The sequence below is a fragment of the Bombus flavifrons genome, chromosome 17 (assembly GCF_040668555.2).
Source record: "Bombus flavifrons isolate JBK064 chromosome 17, iyBomFlav1_principal, whole genome shotgun sequence".
NCBI classification, from domain to species: Eukaryota; Metazoa; Arthropoda; class Insecta; order Hymenoptera; family Apidae; genus Bombus; species Bombus flavifrons.
The window spans coordinates 7,171,873-7,193,851 of record NC_138458.1 but is presented as its reverse complement, the minus strand read 5'-3'; the positions used below and the strand labels follow the sequence as shown (position 1 = coordinate 7,193,851).

The following is a 21,979-nucleotide window of genomic DNA, read 5'->3' as shown; positions in this document are numbered from 1 at the left end:
TCAGCAACTTATAACATTTATGTATATTAACATTTACACAACAATTATTATAGTAATCGTTTAATAATAAACTCAATATTTGTACGTATAAGTGTAATGGTAAAATCTTATACAAACAACAGACTGTGTAAAGTATAATCAACTATATTTTTATAATCAAAAGAACATCATCTACTTTACGTAGTATTATTACTGTATTGATAACGCGCGCGCTTCAGAGTATGCGCGCGGGCACACAAACATACGTAAAACATGTACATAAATTTCAAAACAAACGACGATCAACGTTTTGTTATAAATAAAACAAAATTTCGAAAACTTCGATATTGAAATTTAAAATTTCGATATTGAAATTTTTTTTACACAAAATTATACACACACATTTTTCACTCGCTCACTCATTCAGGTACACCTTGTATACAAAAGAGTCGCGCGCGCACACAACTAATAACTTATTAAAAATACGTTGTTTTTTGCTCTACAATCAGGCATCTCTCTAAAAATTGCTTCCTCGTATTAGACAAAAAATACTATCGTTACATCCTTAATACCTAAAAATATGCGTGTCAAATTATATTAATAATCGATAATTTTTTTTATATCTAATACGTGATATAGACTTCTTTGAATCATTATACACTATTTACAAGTAAATGTATCTAAAAGGAAAAAGAAAATCATCCAATATTAAAAATTTATCTATACATTAACTCTTTCTTTCTTTCCGGCACTTATCAAAATTAATAGTGGACTTCTTATCCATGCGTGCTATTTTAATAATTCGGTGCGATGCGACACATCGATAATATTAACTAATTAAGCTGGAAAGAGAGAAATCACTTATATAGCGTAATACTTTTTCTCATCTTCTTAAACCATTTAACAACGATTTTCTCTTGCTCTCGATTTCCTAACATTATTTCATATATAAGATTACTGTGATAAGGCCTCGGACAATTTACTATAGTTGTTTCCTTTTTAAAAAGAGGGTATATGCGAAAAAAGAGCCAATCGAAAAAGTGTATCGTAGCTAAATCTACTTGGAACATTAGATTAATTCTCGAGGCTTTGGTTAGATATTTAGTTGACTAAGATATATTAAGAAACAAATAATAAAATTTGTTCAGAAATATGATAAATAATGTAAACTAACGGACTGCGTGAAATTATTTTATAAAAACTCCTCATATAAATATGATTAATTATACGCAGTATTGTTTTCTATATAATCTTTATACAGTCCTTATGTCGAACGTGACCTTGAATATATTTAGTCATTTCTTTCATTTTTTCTTTTTTGTTTAAACCGGAAAATAGATAGAGAGAAAGAGACGGAGAGACATGTGTTATGTATTTCTAATTATTACAACTTTTATGTAAGATAAAGATTTAAATATTAGTGATACATTAAACATATTATTGTTTCAATATGTTTAATGCTTTGCAGTTTAAAAATCGTAATAATTAAAATAACAACACGTATTCGTTTTGTATTAGCAGCGTGAAAAAATTTGTCAGGAATCTGAAATATGTTGAATTACGATTCGACAAAATATTTTGTATAAAATAAAATGTAGTAATATCCGAATATTTTCATACGTCAACGAACATACAACATGCATGAGTTGCTTAATGCAAAATTTATGTCTTTGTTTTGTTGACTTGAATCTCAGAATTATTCTGTTGCTCCTCGGTTTTTTCACATTTCTCGTTTTTGGGTTCTTCTACTTTTTCTTTTTCAACAACTTTTTCTGAAACTTGTACTATCTCTGCTTCATTTTGCTCATTCTGTTCTGTAATTTTTTCTGTTATTGCTTCGTCCTTCTTTTCATTAGTGAGATCTCCATTAATTTGTGGAGGAGATCTTTCTTTTTTCGTATTTACACTGTCACTATCCTCATCAGATTGACTCTTTTCCAAATTTTGTCCTTTTGATAGATATAAATTTTGTTCTTTACATTTTATAGCTTCCTTTTCCAACCGTTCCTTATTTTGATCTTGATCACCTGCACCCAATGGTGACGCTTCTAACTTAGTTTTCGAAGTAACGATCGATGTATTTTTATTCTGTCCAACACTTGAACTGGGAGAAAGCGAAGTTGATTTAGAATTTCGAACTGTCTCTGTCGGTATGTTAACAACCTCCGTGTTGCAAAAATTTCCAGTCTTAGACAAATTAAATGCACTAACATCTTCCTGTGATGTATTTTCTGGAAGAAGCAGGTTATTAGTCTCAAGAGATGTTGCAATCGCTTGTGTTTCGGGTTTGACCAAGTTGTAAGATGCAGGAGAAATTGCTGTTAGAGAGGTAGTTTTAGGTGACTTAGGTGAAGAATAGGTGCTTGGTGGTATTCTCTGAACTGTTGGGGGTTGTGAAACTGGAGAAAAGCCAGTAGTTTGTGGAATATAACTAGATCGTTGATACAATTTATTAATTGAAGGAGGTAAATTACTATGGAAGGCACTGGGAGATGGAATTCCTATTGGTGAACGTATCAAAGGATTTGGAAATCTAGTAGCATCTGGAAATGGTCGTGGAAAGTGAGGATAGATTAGCCCAGGATTCATATTTGGTGTTGGAGAAGGTATAAAAGGACTCGTTGAAAGCATATTTACTGGAGAATTTTTTGGAGATATTGGCGAACCAGTACTTCTACAAATATCTCTTGAGAATGGAGGATTTGGGTAATTCCTTGCACTAGGAGAATATGGAGGTGGTGAAACGATAGGTGAATTAACTGTTGATACAATTGGAGATAAAGTTTTAGGATCTATCTTCATCATACTCAAGTTCCCATTTTTAGAACTGCTAGATGTGTTTGTAGTTGTTGTTGATGCCATTGTCGACTGTTCTTTTTCTTTACATTCATTACCAATACCGTACATTGGCTTCACTCCAGATGCTGGATTACCCAAATATCTTGGCATGTTTCTCATTTTAAAAATTTTAGCCGGTTTAGATTGAATTGTCTTACTTCTTTCGAAAAGCGTGGTTTGATGTAATTGGTTTTGTGTCTCTTTACTTTGATTTTTAACTGCTACATAATTGTTTTTAGAAAGTGTAGGATTCCAGCATCTTGGAGGATCACGAAGAGTCTTGTAACCTACTGCTTGACTTTGCTTTTTAGAGACAGAAAGAACCTTCTGTAAAGAGTGTGACGTAGCCATTGGAGAAGTAGTTATTAACGAAGTAGCCCTAAGACTGTCCTTTACATTTGAATAAATATGTTTGCTTTCTGTTGTGATTGCACTACTATTAGGTGCATAAACGGGCACATTTGGAATATTTGTATGTTGCTGCTGTTTAGTACTGGAATCAATAGCGATTGATGGCGAACCATTCTTTCTCCCGATTTTTAATAAATCTGGGATATCAGATTTACTTCTTGCTTCCGTTTTGTTCTTTTCTTTAGAATTTTCCCCAATTTTAGCACAAATGTCGTTAATTTTTGAGCCAGAGGCTCCAATTTTTGCACAAATTTCATTTAAATTAGAACCCTTCGTAATTAATTCATTTTTACGAATTGTTGGTTTCATCAAAGAGATTGGAATAGCATCGGGACAAGGAGGCACTGAATATGTATTAGTTATTTCCAAATTCGCTTTCAAAACGGACTCTTTTGAAGTACTTGGACTTAGATAACTACTTTTCAAAGAAGAAGAAACGTTCAAGGAAGGTATAGTAAATGCTGTAGAACTTTCTGATACTGAAGATGTAGGTACTTCATTTTCAGAAATTGCAATAGAGGATAATTTTTGCGTCGTTGATGTACTCAAACTTTTAAGAGAATTTTTCAACATAGTATTATTTACCAAATCCTGGACCATATAGGGAAATGTAGATGTAGATTGACTTATTGTTGACGTAGAAATTGGATTGATTCCATTACCAACAGACATAGGTAGTGATGTAGAAAGATTTGATGATGCGAGATTATCATTTGATAACGATTCGATTTGAGTGTACGACTTTTGGGAAAGTGTATTTGCTTGTCCATTGGTTCTTTGACAAGATTCTGTTGAAATCTGCTCAGATACATTTGGTTTTTTTTCTATAATACTTTCTCCTTGAGAAGAATATTCTTCCTTCTGATCAGTTGATTGCACATTTCTTACATTTATTTCCGTTTCTCTCGTTTCAGAATTAACTGAAGTACTTGGGTACGTTGATAAAACAGGTTCTGTGGCATCCAGTAATTCTGCTTTCTGTGATATGGCTTTTGTTGAACATGGAACTAATGATTTGGTTAATGTAACCCCGCCATTATTTGTCATTACTTGTGTTTTTGAAGGATCAAAAGAATTTTTCAGCTCTGTAGATTTTAAGTTTTCAGTAATCTTTACATCTACCTTTTTAGATGACTGTGGTGTGATTTTCCTATCTTTCGTAACCTTTTTCGAAGAAGCATTGTTACTGCTAATTTGTCCAGTTTTCGGTTGGAATTGTAATTTCACACTTAGAGCATTGATTTTCGATCCTGTATTTATAAATTTTACCTCATTTCTTGAATTTTGCTTAGAGTTTTCCAATTTATCCGCGATAATATTATTGTTATTTCTTGTAGACTCCTTTTGATCTTTATTTTCAATGTTATTATTTCTAATTTCATGTTCACTCACATATTGTGCCATCCCTTGTGATTGAATACTTTTCTGTAAAATTGTTTTATCTTCAACATTGTTATTATCCGATCGATTTTTCGATTCCTCCTCATATTTAAGGTTTATCGTATTTTCTATTCCTTTTGTTTTCACAGTTTCTGTTTGATTGGAGCATTTTTGTTCACCAAATTCGTTTAATTTGGAAGAATTATCAGACTCGCTAACGTCTTGTTTGTCTGAAGACAGTTTGTTTCCTTCAATGACATCAGGTATGTTATTTTTACTATCATTTTCTTCAACTATTGATGTATTTATTGTTTCAATGCTAGTAATGGATTCTTCAACTTTTGTATTTTTCTTAAATTGTTGGTCCGTTATATCTGTAATACTCATAATACCAGTTTCAGAAATCTTCAACTGTACTTCTTTCCATTCCCTTTTTAATGATTTTTCTTCTTTTGATTCAATGGAATCAATTCCAGCATGAAGTAAAGTTGTTTTATAATTGACATTATCTTCAGAAAGTTTTATTCGCTTTGGAGAAGATTCAAATATTCTGTAACTTAAATGCAATGGCACTTTCTGAAATAAATATGATAAAGTGCTTATAGAAAAAAATTTCAATAGAATTAGAATTTCCAAATATTTTCAATAGACCGTTGATACTTACTCGTCTCCAATGATAAATATACATCACATCCATCAATGTATAACTACTACACAGTGGTTCCTCTTTATACATTACATCCACCCTATGTGCATCAGTTAAGCCATACTTAGCTCGTATAAGCTTTTGTAAATGAAAAATGGTCACTGCAGCAGGACAACGAAGATACCGCCTCAATAAAGGTTTTACAGCTATACCTTTGATGTCCTTAGATGGACTAAAGTATTCTAATGATAAACTAAGTGATTCATCTGGAGAATATATATGCGATTCAATTGGTTCCCCTCTTGCCTCTGGAGATGTTGCTTGAGTGCATGCTTCAGGATGTTTTAAATAAAAGTCTCTTCTACATCGCATCTCATCTGTAATATAAATATTTAAATGTATCTTCATTACATTATTCTTTTGTTAATAATAAAACTTACTTTGATAGCATCCTGGTACCAGTTTATACACAATGTCCTGCAAAGTGTGGTCTGGACGAATGTTGAGTAGTGGTTTACTTTTGTGCACCTGTACCTCACATATTGGACAATACTTATTGTTCTCCAGATACTTGACAATACAGCTCCTGCAAACTGTAGTGCGACGTTAATCGCCGCTTACATCAATATGTTGGAATCGTCGCTTAACCCTTTTGCAATGATGAAACTGTATTTATTCACCACAGACAAAAGGATTAAAAAAGCGACAGAAGAATACACATACACGAATGCAAACACTCTATGATAGTAGTGGCATCAATGAAATATCCACCGCATAATTTGCACGTCAGCTGATCGTTGAGTTTGGACAACCTTAAGCGATGCCCTCCACTCTGACCTGACATCCTGCAGTAAGAAAACTGTATTAATCATATATATTTAACCCTCATAGTCAACAAAAATATCACACAAATTGCAATAACACAAAACGTTAATAATATTGAATGATATGAAATATTAATAAACAAGAACTAAAACAATTTTTTTCGACCAGTTTTAAACAATTGGCGCTATTATACCCAAGTAGAATCGTTAAAATATTAAACTTACGTGGTAAATGACGCGAAAACTGTTCGTTTTATCTAGTAATCGCCATTTGATTAAAGAAGTCAGGAAAGTTGGGTCAGAACTCGAGGTGAAATTTCACGAATTCTCATAATGAGAACATTTATTAAAAAACTGACTCAAATCCGTTAAAAACAGATCTCTTCGAAAACACAGAGCGTTCTCTGATTCTACGATTTTTCGAAATTTGAGTCAATCTAGTTCATTGTAAAATAGGCCACGGTACCAGGAAAAACTCTGAGGACGACAGCAAAACAAAATGGTGGATAAACAATCATGCCAATGACATTTCCAAAAACATGAGTTTCCTTTCAGGTGTAGTCCTTAACCATATTTTACAAGAAAAAAGTAAAGAAAAGAAGGTAATAACTAAAATTAATAAATTACAGCAAACATTGTATTTACTAAGAAATATATGAGTACTACGGGCTATTGTAACAAATTAACGGTATCATTTATCGATATTACTATTTGAGTACTTCATACAATTCAGAGATGGCATTACTAACACGTAAATTTAAATTTATATATTATTTCATTCGAAATTAATATTTAATTCGAATTATATTCTATCTACAAATCAATTTAAAATTATTTAAACTGCATAAAAACATTTTGTTATATATTGTATTTTCATTAAAATGTAAATGTAAATATACTAAAACCTGAACTTGTACAGCATGTATAGTGTAAATATCATATATGTACATATTTTACATTTATTTCAAATAAAAAATTTGTCCATTTTTTATGCATCTCTTAAGTATTAGAAATAACAGTTTACATATTATAGTGAAATCATAAAATATTATGTTTAGATACAATATGGTATGTAAGTAAAGTATTAAATAGAGCAGTTTCAATTTTGTTTTATTTTACAGTAATTAAATGCTTATATATACGTACATATATATATGTATAAAGTGTTATTATAAATACATATTAGATCATAATTTTTCATTTCATCTACTTTTACTTTACAAATATTCATGTTTATAAAAATATATAGAAAATCGAATTTTAAACAATTCAGATAGTAAATTAGATTGGGATTCGTAATCTACTATTCTTGTAATTTATGATCAATATCCAGACATTTACACAACAGAGTAAATTCAGTTTTTATATCAAGAGAACACGTATAAAATATTAAATATCTTTTTTTAAATAATGAAATTTAATGATTTTATTTAATTATATATAAATGCTTGACTTGTTGAATCTAGTTCTTCCATATCCTTCAAAAAAGTTAAATAGTATTTGAAATGATTACTTTACAAGATATTAGTAAACAACTTATGAAGCCAGCAAAAGATCTTGCTGATTGGAAATTTCCATTATCTCAGGTATATTATACTATTAAAGTTATTATAATTCAATATGAATAGAATATTATTGTGTTATTCTAGATTTTAGAAGAATATTATGCTTTATTAGAAGAACCGTGTAATATCAATTTCGGGGAAGCAGCGCTTATTCTACAAAATTCAACTAACATATATGTTAGAAGAATTGAACATCTAGTCAATGAAGCAGAAATTTTGAGACAAACATTTTTCGGCTATGAGTAATTATTTATCTTACATTCAGTGAAAGATGTATGTATTGTAGCTAATAATTTCTTCATTTTTTTTTGTTAGGGAAAAAGGAATAAAGAAGTCTATGAATAAAGAAAAGAAATTTTTTAAGAAGAGTCATGTTAATTTGGGAAATTTTGTAATGATTGACTTAGAAAAAGATATCGGGAAACATATTGATAAAAAAAATCAATTTCAAACACAGAAGAAAGTTAAATTGTTAAGTCGTCGGTTTACACAATTAGAAAATGATGCCCTGCAATTATGCATTCCTATTCAAGTATATGATATTCTAGGAGAAATCATTGGAAAGAAATATGATTTTCGGTAAACAACAATATCTTTGTTTTATTTTAATTTTTATGTGATAGCTTTAACTTTTTAATTTTAAGGTGCAATCAAGCCATAAATACAAGTGGAATGTTGGTGAATGAATTAACACCATATGATTTTGCTCATATATATAGATCTTATATTGAAGAGGGAAGAAATTCATTGTCATTATATTCAGAACCAAAAACTCCGGGTACAGGAACCTCAGGATATCATTCAATTACTTCACCAAATGATAATGAGTCTATTACACTTGTTTATGATGAATTTGAAGATGAACAAAATTCTTCATTAAGGGAAAACGATTCATCAGTAAATGAATTACAAAGTATGGAGGAACAAAACACAATAAACAATAATCATGAAAGTTTACTTGTTAATAATAGTATTTTAAAACAAGCTAAAAAGGATGAATCAGAAAAAGAACATATCCAACAGAGTATGGTGCAAAATGTTAGTATTCAAAATTGCTCAATTCAGCATTTCAAAAACATGAATCAAACTGAAGAAGAATGCCAAATTACAGATTCAGTGCAAGTGAATCAAATAAAAAAGAATAATCAGAATAGCGATGAAAACATAGTACAACTCAGTGCAAGTGATCGAATAAAATATGATAAGCAAATAAATCATTTCTCCAAAGGGAGTCAAATTTTTCAACTGAATGAATCAGATAATGTACGTTGGAAAAATGGATTACCTAGCATGCGGAAAAGAGGGTATCTCTTCGAAAATTATTCTATTAATTTCACAATTGATGATATTAAATCAATGAAAACATTAATATTTTTATTAGGAATCAAACAACAAAAGTATCAATATGTTCTGTAGATGATATAAATGAATATGACTGGGAACCAATGCCTCTTATTCAAGGAATAAAGCATGTTTTTTCTAGCAATTCATCTATCCTGAAACTTCCAGACTACATTTCACTTTTAGAAACAAAATTTGGTTCTGTATGTACAAATAATAAGTTTTAATGTTTTGTACCTTGTACCAGTTAGAGCTTTTAATAATCTTTTAGATATTTGTATGTCTATGCATTTATTTATCTATTTTCTCTTGTTTGTTTATTAGAAAAAACGTAAATTTACATCAAAACTGTGTAAACCAGAATGTTTAGCAAAACTCATTTTACGTGAAACTGAATTATTTGCAAAGAAAGACACTACTTTATGTACAAAACAGAAGTTTAAACATTTGCAGAAACGTAAGTTAATTCGAAGCAAATCGTGTTTTATATTATTACTGTTGTTGTTGTTGTTGTTGTTGTTGTTGTTGTTGTTGTTGTTGTAATTGCAAAATATAATTTTTTTGATAGAGGAAATAGAAGACTTTATGAAGAATTTTGACGAATGTTTAAATGGTATAGAAAAAGAAAATGATGATTCTCAATATGAAGCTGTGACAAATGTTGCTATAGATTTTCATGTATCCCAAAATCGAAATGATTCAACTGAGAATAGTATTGAGGATATAACAAGTAGAAGTTATCGAAATGATTCAATTGAAAATAGTATTGAGGATATAACGAGTAGAAGTTCTTCACCTACTGACATCCCATTACGATCAACAATTTGTCAAAATACAGTGGATATGCTTCCAGAATCTCCTAACTCGTCTAACAATTGGCGTGAATCTTTAACTTCAGAAATTAATTTGTCTTATTCTTTGCCGAATTATCAAACATTAATTGAGGACAAAATGAAAAAGATTTTTGAACAGTCGAATGTTATCACAGAGTTAGATCAGACTGTAGCAAAGTGGCATGCCTCGTTGCAACCAAAATTAGCAGAGGCTGAAATGAGACCTGCATTTCGAATTCGTGATTATTCATCTCATATAATAAAAGTGTTGCAAGCATCAGAACAGAAAAAAATTAATTTCGATAGTGTCGTTCAAGAGAAGCCCGCTCGTGAAGTAGCTAGATACTTCTTAGCTTCGTTACAATTGGTATATTTATTTTCATTATAACTTATTTACATCTCGAGTTAGTATAAATTGTGATAACCGCTTTGTCTTTGCAGGCAAATACGTACAATGTGGAAATAAAGACGGGGAGTAGTGATAACGATATAGAAATAACGTTGCTTAATGACAGAAAAAATTATGTAAAGAATTAAAGCAATAACATTGATACTACAGTAAAGACTCTCTAAGAGCTCAGGAGTTGGTTTCGCTAAGCGATTGGTAAACCATAGACATTATTCTCTAAGTTAGTACGTACTATGTTGGCAGTAGTTTGTCTGGCGGACGCAAAGAGAAACAGCGAGTGAAGAAGAAAGATCCACGGGCCAAATTAACGTAATTAAGCTTTTTAACATTTTTAGTTTCGTTTTAATAAAAAAACTAATATAATGAAATGAAATCCTTATTAAGAAAAAGCTGAAAATAAAAAGATTTCGTCATTGTATTGATATTGTCTCGCCGATACGAAGACGATACGAATCTTAAAAGGAAAGTCATTGGCGTATCATACTACTGAGGATAAAACGTAAGCACGATTGAAGTGATCTTCGCCAGCAGTTATAGAGTCTTTATTGTATTATGTTTTTGTACATACATACATACATACAAGGATGGGAGTTTGTGTACAATTTTGTATTTATGCACTATACATACAAGTATGGATACGGAGGAAGTAAATTAAAATTATTTTTTTCTATATGGATACTAATATCATAAAATTTCTTAAAAATATACCACATTTTTAATAAAATAATACACATTTATTGCTCATATCAGTTTAGGATTAAATCACTTTAAATTTACCGCCATACATAATATAAAACTGAAACTTATTTTGCTACTTGTACCCTTAATAAAAGATAATCGCGCATGCGTTATCGCCGAAATATCATTGCTTGCCGGCTGTGGTGGTAAGTATTCAGGTGCGTTAGTTTACGCTGAAGTCGTTTAAAGATGAGTTCTATTTTTTTTTACATAATCATTTTTGTTACAATGATTAATTAGAATTATTGATATAAAATACATTTTTCGTTACATATTTATGAAGTACTTAAAAAATTATCTATGTTTAGCATTTTGCCAAAATGTTATTTATATATATATATATATATAAATCAATTAGACTCTTTGAAATGTCATTTCATTAGCTTGAAGCTCTTGAATGAATAAAAGTTGTATCTAAGAGAAATTGGATACTCTATTAAATTACTTGATAGTAACAATTCAGCCAATTCAAATCTGTTTGCTCTCCCCTTCTTTCTAATTTGTTTGATATATTAGGGATACAAGTCTCTTTAGGAGTGTGTGATTTTTATAAAGTTTTCTTTGGTAAGTTAAATGTAATACCTTTTTGGTTACAAAAGCGATAAATAAATAATTTTTAAGGATTTGACATACATGTAATCATGGAAAAGAAAGCTTCTATGAAATCTACTCGATGGATACTACAACCATGGAGCCTTTTGTTTCTTATTCTAATTCAATTCTTGGTACAATTTTTAACATCTATCTATCTTTATACTTATGTGGCCCATGTGGAAACAAATGTTCTTATTATGCGAAACCAAGACTTTTTAGAAACTGAAAAATTGATAAGGAGGAAACGAAGTAGTGCTTTACCTGTGACAGAAGATAATAAAGTTTCAGATACATCCAGAGTATGTATTATCAATATATGGCATAAGGCACTTGGAATCGAAGGGGCACAAGTGATATTTTTCAAATTTTTTAATTAGAAGCAGAAATGGCTAATTAGATCATTAAATACAATATATATATATATAATTTAAGTAATCCACCATTATATAAAAGTATCATTTAAAGGCTAGAAAAATTGACTTCTAAGCAAATAATATTGAAATAACATGCAAGTGTAAATACATTAGTTTCTGTATATTCAATAACTCATAAACTAAAACATAAAGTTCATTAAAAATATGTGTATATACTCCTTGCTATGTCAAGCATTAAATATAACTTAATTTTCATAGAGACTTTACAGTGCAATCTTTTTTAACACATTTGAATTTCAAACTTGGTTACCTTGATATCGGAAAAAAATCACTTGCATCTTCTTGGTTCTAGTTGCCTCATATAAAAATTGTACCTTATATTTATATTTTCTATATTTTAGATTTGGCAAGAGAAGGACACATTAAAAGAATCTAAGAAAGTAACTTCATCTCCCATAGCAAAAACAGGTTTGGCATCTTCTCCAATTACTCCTATGGGACATGATTGGGTATGGTTAAATGCAGATACCCGTGTGCAGGTTAAATATTTAACTTTTCTTAATAACCAAAGCTAATAGAAATGTGTTAAATTTTATTCATAGATATTACACATTTTAGCTCGATGCGATTGAAAATTTTTGTCGATCGTCAATGAAATATTGTCCTCCGGGATTACCAGGAGCACCAGGAAGTCCAGGAGCTCCCGGGGAACCAGGTCTTCCCGGGTTACGAGGAATGACTGGTCCGAAAGGACCACCTGGTTTGACTGGCCCTCCTGGTCCTCGTGGACCAAAAGGTGATATAGGACCAGCTGGTTTTGATGGAAGGGATGGAATACCGGGAGAACCTGGACTTGATGGAATTCCTGGACGTAGTGGTACAGATGGATTATCTGGTATGAATGGTAAACCAGGACTAAATGGGTCTCCTGGTCGGCCTGGACGTAATGGAACAGATGGTATGCACCTTTTGATTTAGAAACCTTTTGTATTCATTAATTTAATTTCTAAAGATACAATATCTTTAGGAAGGCCAGGTCAAATGGGACCTCAAGGACCAATTGGACCACGTGGTAACTTAACATTATTTCAAATTCGCTCATTCTAATTGCACGTGGATGAAAAAGAGATACGTTGATGATGTGAACAACTTTAGGAGAAATGGGTCCTCCTGGTAGACCAGGCTCACCAGGACAAGATGGCAGACCAGGGATAACAGCCTGGAAGGTGAACATGAATGATTATAATATAAACGACTTATTGATTCCTCCTTCTATTCTAGGCAAGTACCTTCTTTATCTTTAAATAACTATACTTTGAAAATTTGCGTGCTCAAACGATGTAGTTTTTGTAAAATCTTTCAGATGATCGAATGTTACCTTCAACAGTAAATTCGACGGGCTTAATTTCCGTTTATGAAGGAACTAATTTACGATTAAAATGTGCAGCAAGTGGCAAACCTGAACCTACTGTTCAATGGTTTAGAAGCGATGGTGGTGTCATTCCTATAGGATCTTGGCATGGTAATATAAAATTATAATCGTGTCAGTAATGTGATTATGAACTTTCACAAAAGTATATAATTATATAAGTATACAATTTTATTGAACAGTGACTTCTGTAATTGGACATACATTTAATATCAGTATAGTTAACAGAGAACATATGGGAGAATATATTTGTGTAGCTGATAATGGAATTCCACCTCGAGCATTGAAAAGAATCAAACTTCAAGTTAAATGTAAATATTTTGATATACACATTTATATATACGTATATATTTTATTTATTTCTTTTATTAAGAAAGTATCTTTTTTTGCAGTTCCACCTTTCATTCGAATTCGTAATCAAATGATTCGCGCACGCAGTCAAAGTACTGTAGTTTTAGAATGTGAAGTTGAAGCATTTCCAGAACCAATTGTTTATTGGGAACGTGAAGATCGTAGACTCAAAATGTCTGAGAAATATAGACTTGAAGTTTATGACAGAAGAGATATGTATAAGGTAAAAGATAATAGCATCCTATCCAATGTGTTCATATACTTCTGTGTAATGTATGAAATGTGTATATTTCCACATACTTCTATCTTAATGTAACATTTTAGCTTAAAATGCGTCTGAAGATTGCAAAGATAACATCAGCAGATTATGGTACATACCATTGTGTTGTGAAAAATGATATTGACACCACTAAAGGATCATTTACAGTCGATGGTAACATATATTTTTAGCTTTAATATTTTTCAGATAATTACATGAATATTGACATTGAAATATTTTGTAGATGATGCGAAGAGCATGGAAAAGTCGAAGCTAGGAAAACAACAACACGTTACATATGGAAAACCTGCGCCACAGCATGTTGATTTAGATGAACTTTGTGCACCACATGAAACTTGCGCTGCTTGCCCTGTTTTAAGATGTACTTTTACAGATGTTGCTGAATATTTAAATATTCAGCCACTCAAAAATGTCAACTTTACTGGACTTCCATTGAGATTGGCAGGTGAAGTACATTTATTATTTCTTCTCAAAATAAGTGTATAATTATAGGTTCTACATAATTAAATAAATTAACGAGATATTAATTTTATTTAATTCTGTAGATGGTGTAATAGAAGCAGTAGGAAAACCAGTTTTAAAGGGTACTATGGATGATCATTACGGAAGCTGGATGCATGACACTAAATCTGATGGTTATCCAGAGAAACTTTGGGTTACCCGAAAGAATGAAACTTCTTTCATATATGAATATGAGTCAAAGGATCATTTTAAACATGGAAGTTCATATCCCATTAAACTGCCATATCCATTTCAGGTATATCATACTATTTTTAAAATTATGTATTATCATCTCATGTTAAATTTATTTTTAGGGAAATGGGCATGTAGTGTATAACAAATCTTTCTTTTATAATCCCATAAACCGATCATCAATTTTTCGATTTAATCTTCATTCTATTTCTGATCAAGTATGTGGTAAGGAGTTTTCGCGATGTGAATTACATCTTCCAGGTTTATTAGTGAATACGAGGAATTATTTATATACACCGAATCATAATTTTAATTATGTTGACTTCAATGTTGATGAAAATGGTAATTATATCGTAATTCGCTTAAAAGAAGTATTTCTCCTTAAATAAAAATAGTGAATAAGACGTGCATTATTTTAACAACAGGGTTATGGATAATATACGGTTTACCATCGAATAATACAATAGTAATAAAGATGGATGCGACTAATATGAATATTCAACATGCATGGAACATTAGTATAGATAATCATAAATTTGGAGAAATGTTCATTGCTGGAGGAGTGCTTTACGCTGTTCATAGCGTTACGGAAGAAACGATGAAAATAAGGTAAAATTTAGAAAAAGAAAAAAAAAGGGAAAGAATAAAGAAGTGTTATAAGCTTAAAAAAGAAAAGTATATTTTATAATATATTCTATTTTATAATTACATATCGATATGTTACTTATAGGTTGGCCTTTGATCTTTATAAAAATGTTACAATACCTGTTCATTTATCATTCACGAATCCTTATCACAAAACTACGGCAGTCAGCTACAACCATAAAACAAAAGTAAATATTTTGAAGTTTAAGAAATAAAACAAATTAAATAAGGATTTTAAAGCTTATTGTGATGTCCTCTTTATTTCTAGGAACTTTATACTTGGAATAAAGGAAATCAATTGGCCTACCCGATTAAATATCAGGGCTCTACAAATGCTACAGCAAAAGAAGAATTCAGGGTTAAGGAAACTGGAGTTTGAGGTTGCCATCAATGTGAAATTGAGAAATTGGTGAAACATATATATTTTATCCTTTAACTTTTTATTAATGTATTAACAAAAGAAGACAATAAGAGAAATAAAGCTTTTCTCTCCATTTAATCTTGTGCTTGAAAACCCATTTTTGTTAACTCAAGAATTTTAGATTTGCACGATTCAGTTTACTTCGCTATAATAATTGAAAGTTACCGAGTATAAACCATGTTCAGTAAATATTATACTCTAACATTACAGCTGGCTAATAAAGAGATCGAATGGTACACTAATATCTCGAGTTGATTATCTTCTTCAGTTTTAAAAATTTGTATCTGCAATAATAAAATTTTTGTTTTAAATTTTAATTATAAATTTATAAAGATTACGAAATTCAATTTCAAAATTAATCGTATTAAATATTAGATTATCGTAAGGTATAAATTATTGTATTTAATCGTTTAATTGTTTTCTTTAGATTGACGATAAATTTAAAAAATTTTAATTTTTTTAGTGTTTTTAGTAGACGTAAATTCTTTCATCATCAAAACTACTTTTTTCGAAGTTTATCTTTTAAGCTTTAAACAAATTTTGAAACGTGGTAAGTAAAATCATTTGTTCAATATAGTTCGGTAAGATGGCGCATGATGACATATTTAATCAAATAGAGAGTAAGAAAGTAGACTAAGTGAGTAAGAGAAACAGAAAATGCTTTGACAAGTCTTTACTTTTAGTACGATCCTCGTAGTTTCTCCTTGATTAAGAAGAAATATTCGCAATTTTAAGGCTAAATTTGACCTGCAAGAAAATAAATGACATGATTCGATTTTAAAACAATAAAAAAGAGAAAGGATATTCATGAATGGAAAGCTGAGAAGCATTCTACCTGAAAAAATGGTAAGTATGATCGAACAACTCGACAATTTGATCTGTCGAGAATATGGTGTCAATTCTAACCTTGCAAAGGTTGAATATGGTAGAAACTGTCTTATAGTAAACTTCACGTAAAATTTATGAATCTTCAATGATTTATTTAAACATCTGTTCGTTTCAACCTTTTTTCAGACCTTTTTCCTGCACATTACATGGATGTCGATAACCTCACCTTCAACTTGTTTGAAGTAATCAAATTTTCTCATTTATATTTCTCTCTCTGTTTGCTTTTTTTTCTAATTTATATATTTGAAAGACAGAAATTGGTCCATCAAAGTCAATTGTAAAAGTATCATAATGATGTGCCGATGAACGGTTTTCATTCGAAATTTTTTGTCATTTAATGTATATTGGTCACTTCAATATTTCCTGTTATCTTATAGTACCGCAAATAGTTTATTCAATTCAATTATCCAAATAAATTTTAAATATATCTGTTATCTGATCTGTCAGTAATTATTTATGAGTAATTAATACGTTATACATGTACCTTATATTATATTTGCCTTGCAGATAAATTAAATATAATTTTTAATGAATATTAAACAAATTTTCTGTATATATAAACAAAGAAAATTTATATAGACTTTTTTATCATTATCAATAAGTTAGAAAAGATTAATTTAACAAAGTATGTAAATCTATACATATTATACTAAGTAATGTATCATATGTATACAATTTTATTTATATCATCTTTTTGTTACTTTTAAATTATTATTTTCTTCTAGATATTTTTATTCGATTATTTATAATATTTTGAGAAAATATTTTCAATATTCTGACAAGTATATTTTGCATTTACATAATATTTAATATTGCTACATGTTTTTTGATTTTGGAAAAGACAATGCTGTTTATTTGTAAATATTATGCTGTACATGCAGACCAAAATTATGCTTAATATGAAGACTTAATATAAGCCTATCTCATAAGATAAAATATTTTTATATATAACAGTGATAAAATTAAATTAAATTTTCGTTATACAAGGTTTATGTTTAATATTATTTAAAAACTAAAAATTAGTCATATAGTATAGTCATAAGTATTGTCATATATTATTATGTAGTATATATCAACAGAAATTATTTTAATTTTTAAGATAAACATTTTATGTATTATTCATCAATATAATCCTACACAATGTACCTGCAACATGAGTGTAAGATAATCTCCTATGAGATGATATTATTAACGTACTTAGTAATGTAGTCAGAAACAATGATACTGTGTTGAGAGGAGTTACAATTATATTATAAAATAATCCATTTAAGTTAGTGCATTGTTTAACTGTTAATACCAATTTTATTAATATATTTGTTAACGAGAATTGAAGAAATAGTATTTTTTATGTATTTATTTTATGTAAAAATATTTAATTGTTATTAACTTATTCCTTATTTTCAAACGTATTATATACATGTACGTAAATAAATTATGTATATATATTCAAGTTCCTTTTACAGGTTGCAATGCCATGGAGAAATTTCCACTGAAAGGTACAACATTATCGAACAATACAATTCCACAAAATCATCAGCATACATTAACTACGTACCAGTCAGTTGATACAAAGGTAAAAATTAACATATGAAGAAATTTGATAAGAGAATAATAAAAAAGGAATAATAATAGTAACAAAAATTTAAAGAGTGAAAACTTTGATTAATTATAGATAGAAAATTCAGATGATGTATACTTCGTAGAGGATGTCCGATCGCGAAATCGAAATACTGCACGTGACAGTACTGTAAGCAGCGACGACGACATGCTGGAAGTTAATAATGTAAATTCCCATCATGGACAGAACACCGTTCTTTCGGAACACTGTATCCGTATCGACGATGCTTCCTCTCACAGTATGTAATAAATAATGTAATTTTTTAATATTGTAATTTGCACTCAATTTGTAAAAATAGAACACAGTTTCATTCTGTATTGCTCAATTGTATTTCAGTTTCAGTTGATTCCGATGACATTCCTGGTATCGGACAATATGATGACTTTCACACGATTGATTGGCAACGAGATATCGCTCGAGATAGAATGCGTCATCGATATATTGTGAAAAAGAAACATGATTCTATTTGGGGCTTAATCAAGGGAGCTCATGATGCTTGGTCTGGATGGCTCTGTGTTTTGCTAGTTGGTCTCTTTACAGGAGTCGCAGCAGGTATTATAGATATAGGGGCTTCTTGGATGACTGATTTAAAATTTGGCATATGCCCACAAGCATTTTGGTTAAATAAAGAACAATGTTGTTGGAGTTATAATGAAACAACTTTTGACGGTGGTAACTGCTCTCAGGTATGTGCTTTATTATTATCTTCTCTTTTATAATAATGTTTAAGTTTGTATTTCATAATCTTCTCTCAGTGGTGGACATGGCCAGAAGTATTTAGTCAGTCAAAAGATGGTGCAGGACCTTACATGATCTCGTATATGTTTTATATCGCTTGGGCTCTTTTGTTTGCTTCACTTTCCGCCTCATTAGTAAGAATGTTTGCACCATACGCTTGTGGTTCAGGAATTCCTGAGGTAAATATATAAAAAGCGAAAATAAAAACTATAATGATTTTTTAATTATACTGAAAAATCATGTTTTAGATAAAGACCATCCTAAGTGGATTTATTATTCGTGGATATTTAGGAAAGTGGACATTAATAATTAAATCAGTAGGTTTGATTCTATCGGTCTCAGCAGGTTTAAATTTAGGCAAAGAAGGGCCGATGGTTCACATAGCTTGTTGCATAGGAAATATATTTTCTTATCTTTTTCCAAAATATGGCAGAAATGAAGCAAAGAAAAGAGAAATTTTATCAGCAGCTGCTGCTGCAGGAGTTTCAGTTGCTTTTGGTGCTCCAATTGGGGGTGTTCTTTTTAGTCTTGAAGAGGTATGTATCAGGAGAATGATAGTTTGATATATCTAATGGTTGAATATATTTAACAACATTTTTCAGGTGAGCTATTACTTTCCACTAAAAACTTTATGGAGATCATTTTTCTGTGCCTTGATAGCTGCTTTTATTTTACGATCTATAAATCCATTTGGCAACGAGCACTCTGTGCTTTTTTATGTTGAATATAATAAGCCTTGGATATTTTTTGAGCTAATACCCTTCGTCATGCTTGGAATAATTGGTGTAAGTTTATCTTTCTGTAAATTTTCTCCTATAGTTTTCTAAAGATTGTTAAATTACCCTTTTCCCTTTCTCTTTCTTTCAATAGGGTGTGATTGCTACTTTGTTTATTAAAGCAAATCTGTTTTGGTGTCGTTATCGTAAAACTTCAAAATTGGGTCAGTATCCAGTTACCGAAGTTCTAATCGTAACAGTTGCAACTGCTGTTATTGGATATCCAAATCCATATACACGAATGAGTACAAGTCAACTCATTTATTTATTATTTAGACAATGTGGAGTATCAAATGCAGACATTTTATGGTAGAAATTTCCTCTTTTATTTTTTAAAATTAACATTAGTTTTAAAATATAGTAAATTTCTCTTTTTGTTTATATAGTGATTATAATAGAAACTTTACTGCTGTAAAATCAGCGATTGAAGTTGCAGCAGCTGGCCCCGGAGTTTATAAGGCGATATGGCTTCTCGTCTTAGCATTAATTCTAAAACTTGTTATGACAATATTTACGTTCGGTATGAAAGTACCTTGCGGATTATTTATTCCATCACTTTGTTTGGGAGCGATAATGGGCCGTATTGTGGGGATTGGAATGGAGCAACTAGCGTATAATTATCCACATATTTGGATATTTAGTGAAGCATGTTCAACTGGTGTCGATTGTATAACTCCTGGACTATACGCAATGGTTGGTGCCGCAGCAGTTCTCGGCGGTGTTACTAGAATGACTGTTTCTCTCGTCGTAATAATGTTTGAGTTAACTGGAGGTGTACGATATATTGTACCGTTAATGGCAGCCGCTATGGCAAGTAAATGGGTCGGCGATGCTCTTGGGAAACAGGGCATTTATGATGCTCACATTGGTTTGAACGGTTATCCATTTCTTGATAGCAAAGATGAGTTTCAACATACTACTCTTGCGGCTGATGTCATGCAACCTAAGTAATTGCACCATTATCGTTAAAATATTATATTCTTGTAAAATATCTTTGATTTGATTTTTACGTTTTCTCTTCATAGTTAACAAGCCTAACGATATTTTCAGACGAAATGAAGCCCTTCATGTGCTCACTCAAGATTCAATGACAGTCGAAGACGTTGAAAATTTATTGAAAGAAACGGAACATAATGGTTTCCCAGTGATAGTTTCAAAAGAATCTCAATATCTTGTTGGCTTCGTGTTACGAAGAGATTTGAATCTTGCAATCGCAAATGCCAAACGTATGACAGAAGAAATTACTGGACAATCATTGGTTATATTTACAAATGGAAACAACATTCAAACTCATTCTCCTCCACCACTGAAATTGAAAAAGATCCTTGATATGGCTCCAATAACAATTACCGACCAAACACCCATGGAGACTGTTGTTGATATGTTTAGAAAGTTGGGATTAAGACAAACCCTTGTTACGCATAATGGGTAATTACTTTCTATTACTTTATGTATTACTTGTTTTGTGTACGATACAAGATTATATTAACTTTTTATGGTTACGTTCAACTTTGCAGCCGACTACTCGGAGTTATTACAAAGAAGGATGTATTGAGACACGTGAAGCAACTTGACAACGAAGATCCTAATTCTGTATTGTTCAATTAAAATTTATATAAAAAATATATATATGAGAGATACAGTGTTTTATAATGCATGGTATCAACCGAGCAATTGGGTACACTATACCAACAGTATGGTTTTTGATATTTTCATATAACTGTTAATAAGAAATTTGTTTTAATTATTAGTGATTCCAAATGAGGATATAATAATAATAAATAGGTAAAACAGTTTTAACTCACTGCACTATCCGAGTTTTTATATATTTCATTAAGGCAAATCTCAATTTATTTACTATATGTTTAAAAACTTAAAGTTTGAGAAACTAGGAGAAGGAAAGTAATATTAACAGTGATTAATATGTTTTACAATTCTTTATATTTTCAGTTTTCATGTTGATCGTATGTGTAAAGGTGTATATAAATATTGTATTTGATCATACAATTTTAGAATGTGGCATGAAATACGTTATATATGTCACATTTAAAAACGTTATATTTCTTGAATCTATAACTTTGAATTTTTATAGTCGAAACAGCGAACCAAATAATAACACGTTTAACCGTGTTACATATCTAGGTAGAGTGGCACGTAACGCAACAAATTTTATTGCTTGCAATTTACAAAACTAATTGGATTTAAATA

At 30.5% G+C, this 21,979-nt stretch overlaps 4 protein-coding genes across 11 annotated transcripts; 3 read left to right on the top strand and 1 right to left on the bottom strand.

The window, feature by feature from the left end:
• Nucleotides 1-128: 128 nt before the first annotated feature.
• On the bottom strand, nt 129-6,756 carry LOC138188588 (uncharacterized). The gene is made up of 5 exons (XM_069130514.1): nt 6,304-6,756; nt 5,978-6,099; nt 5,695-5,847; nt 5,273-5,631; nt 129-5,184 (listed from the first exon to the last, which is right to left on the bottom strand). The coding sequence occupies exons 2-5, from the start codon at nt 6,096-6,098 to the stop codon at nt 1,642-1,644; spliced, it is 4,176 nt and encodes a 1,391-aa protein (XP_068986615.1). The 5' UTR covers nt 6,099; nt 6,304-6,756; the 3' UTR covers nt 129-1,641.
• A 250-nt stretch (nt 6,757-7,006) lies between these two features.
• LOC138188632 (putative leucine-rich repeat-containing protein DDB_G0290503) lies at nt 7,007-10,896 on the top strand. Of its 2 annotated transcripts, XM_069130613.1 has the most exons (9): nt 7,007-7,146; nt 7,545-7,664; nt 7,728-7,885; nt 7,959-8,222; nt 8,288-8,947; nt 9,025-9,187; nt 9,309-9,441; nt 9,553-10,184; nt 10,259-10,896. In XM_069130613.1, exons 2-9 carry the CDS (start codon nt 7,584-7,586, stop codon nt 10,352-10,354), a joined length of 2,187 nt encoding a protein of 728 aa, XP_068986714.1. In that variant the 5' UTR covers nt 7,007-7,146; nt 7,545-7,583; the 3' UTR covers nt 10,355-10,896. The 2 variants fall into 2 exon arrangements, with proteins under 2 accessions (XP_068986714.1, XP_068986713.1); XM_069130612.1 differs by lacking the exon at nt 7,007-7,146 and having other exon boundaries at nt 7,309-7,664.
• Nucleotides 10,897-11,037: 141 nt separating this feature from the next.
• LOC138188631 (uncharacterized) lies at nt 11,038-15,829 on the top strand. 3 transcript variants are annotated; one of them, XM_069130610.1, is made up of 16 exons: nt 11,038-11,110; nt 11,586-11,857; nt 12,334-12,471; nt 12,551-12,890; nt 12,960-13,004; nt 13,088-13,213; nt 13,296-13,454; nt 13,544-13,672; nt 13,754-13,935; nt 14,037-14,145; nt 14,216-14,437; nt 14,538-14,749; nt 14,808-15,027; nt 15,111-15,294; nt 15,416-15,518; nt 15,599-15,829. In XM_069130610.1, exons 2-16 carry the CDS (start codon nt 11,606-11,608, stop codon nt 15,707-15,709), a joined length of 2,532 nt encoding a protein of 843 aa, XP_068986711.1. In that variant the 5' UTR covers nt 11,038-11,110; nt 11,586-11,605; the 3' UTR covers nt 15,710-15,829. The 3 variants fall into 3 exon arrangements, with proteins under 3 accessions (XP_068986711.1, XP_068986709.1, XP_068986712.1); XM_069130608.1 differs by lacking the exon at nt 11,038-11,110 and adding an exon at nt 11,117-11,528; XM_069130611.1 differs by lacking the exon at nt 11,038-11,110 and having other exon boundaries at nt 11,117-11,689; nt 11,769-11,857.
• A 545-nt stretch (nt 15,830-16,374) lies between these two features.
• On the top strand, nt 16,375-21,580 carry ClC-c (chloride channel protein 3). Of its 5 annotated transcripts, none has more exons than XM_069130727.1 (11): nt 16,375-16,597; nt 18,103-18,212; nt 18,312-18,495; nt 18,600-18,943; nt 19,013-19,174; nt 19,244-19,531; nt 19,598-19,780; nt 19,866-20,080; nt 20,158-20,718; nt 20,822-21,199; nt 21,289-21,580. In XM_069130727.1, the coding sequence occupies exons 2-11, from the start codon at nt 18,114-18,116 to the stop codon at nt 21,377-21,379; spliced, it is 2,505 nt and encodes an 834-aa protein (XP_068986828.1). In that variant the 5' UTR covers nt 16,375-16,597; nt 18,103-18,113; the 3' UTR covers nt 21,380-21,580. The 5 variants fall into 5 exon arrangements, with proteins under 5 accessions (XP_068986828.1, XP_068986825.1, XP_068986826.1 ...); XM_069130724.1 differs by having other exon boundaries at nt 16,376-16,597; nt 18,594-18,943; XM_069130725.1 differs by having other exon boundaries at nt 16,376-16,597; nt 18,091-18,212; nt 18,594-18,943.
• Nucleotides 21,581-21,979: the final 399 nt, after the last annotated feature.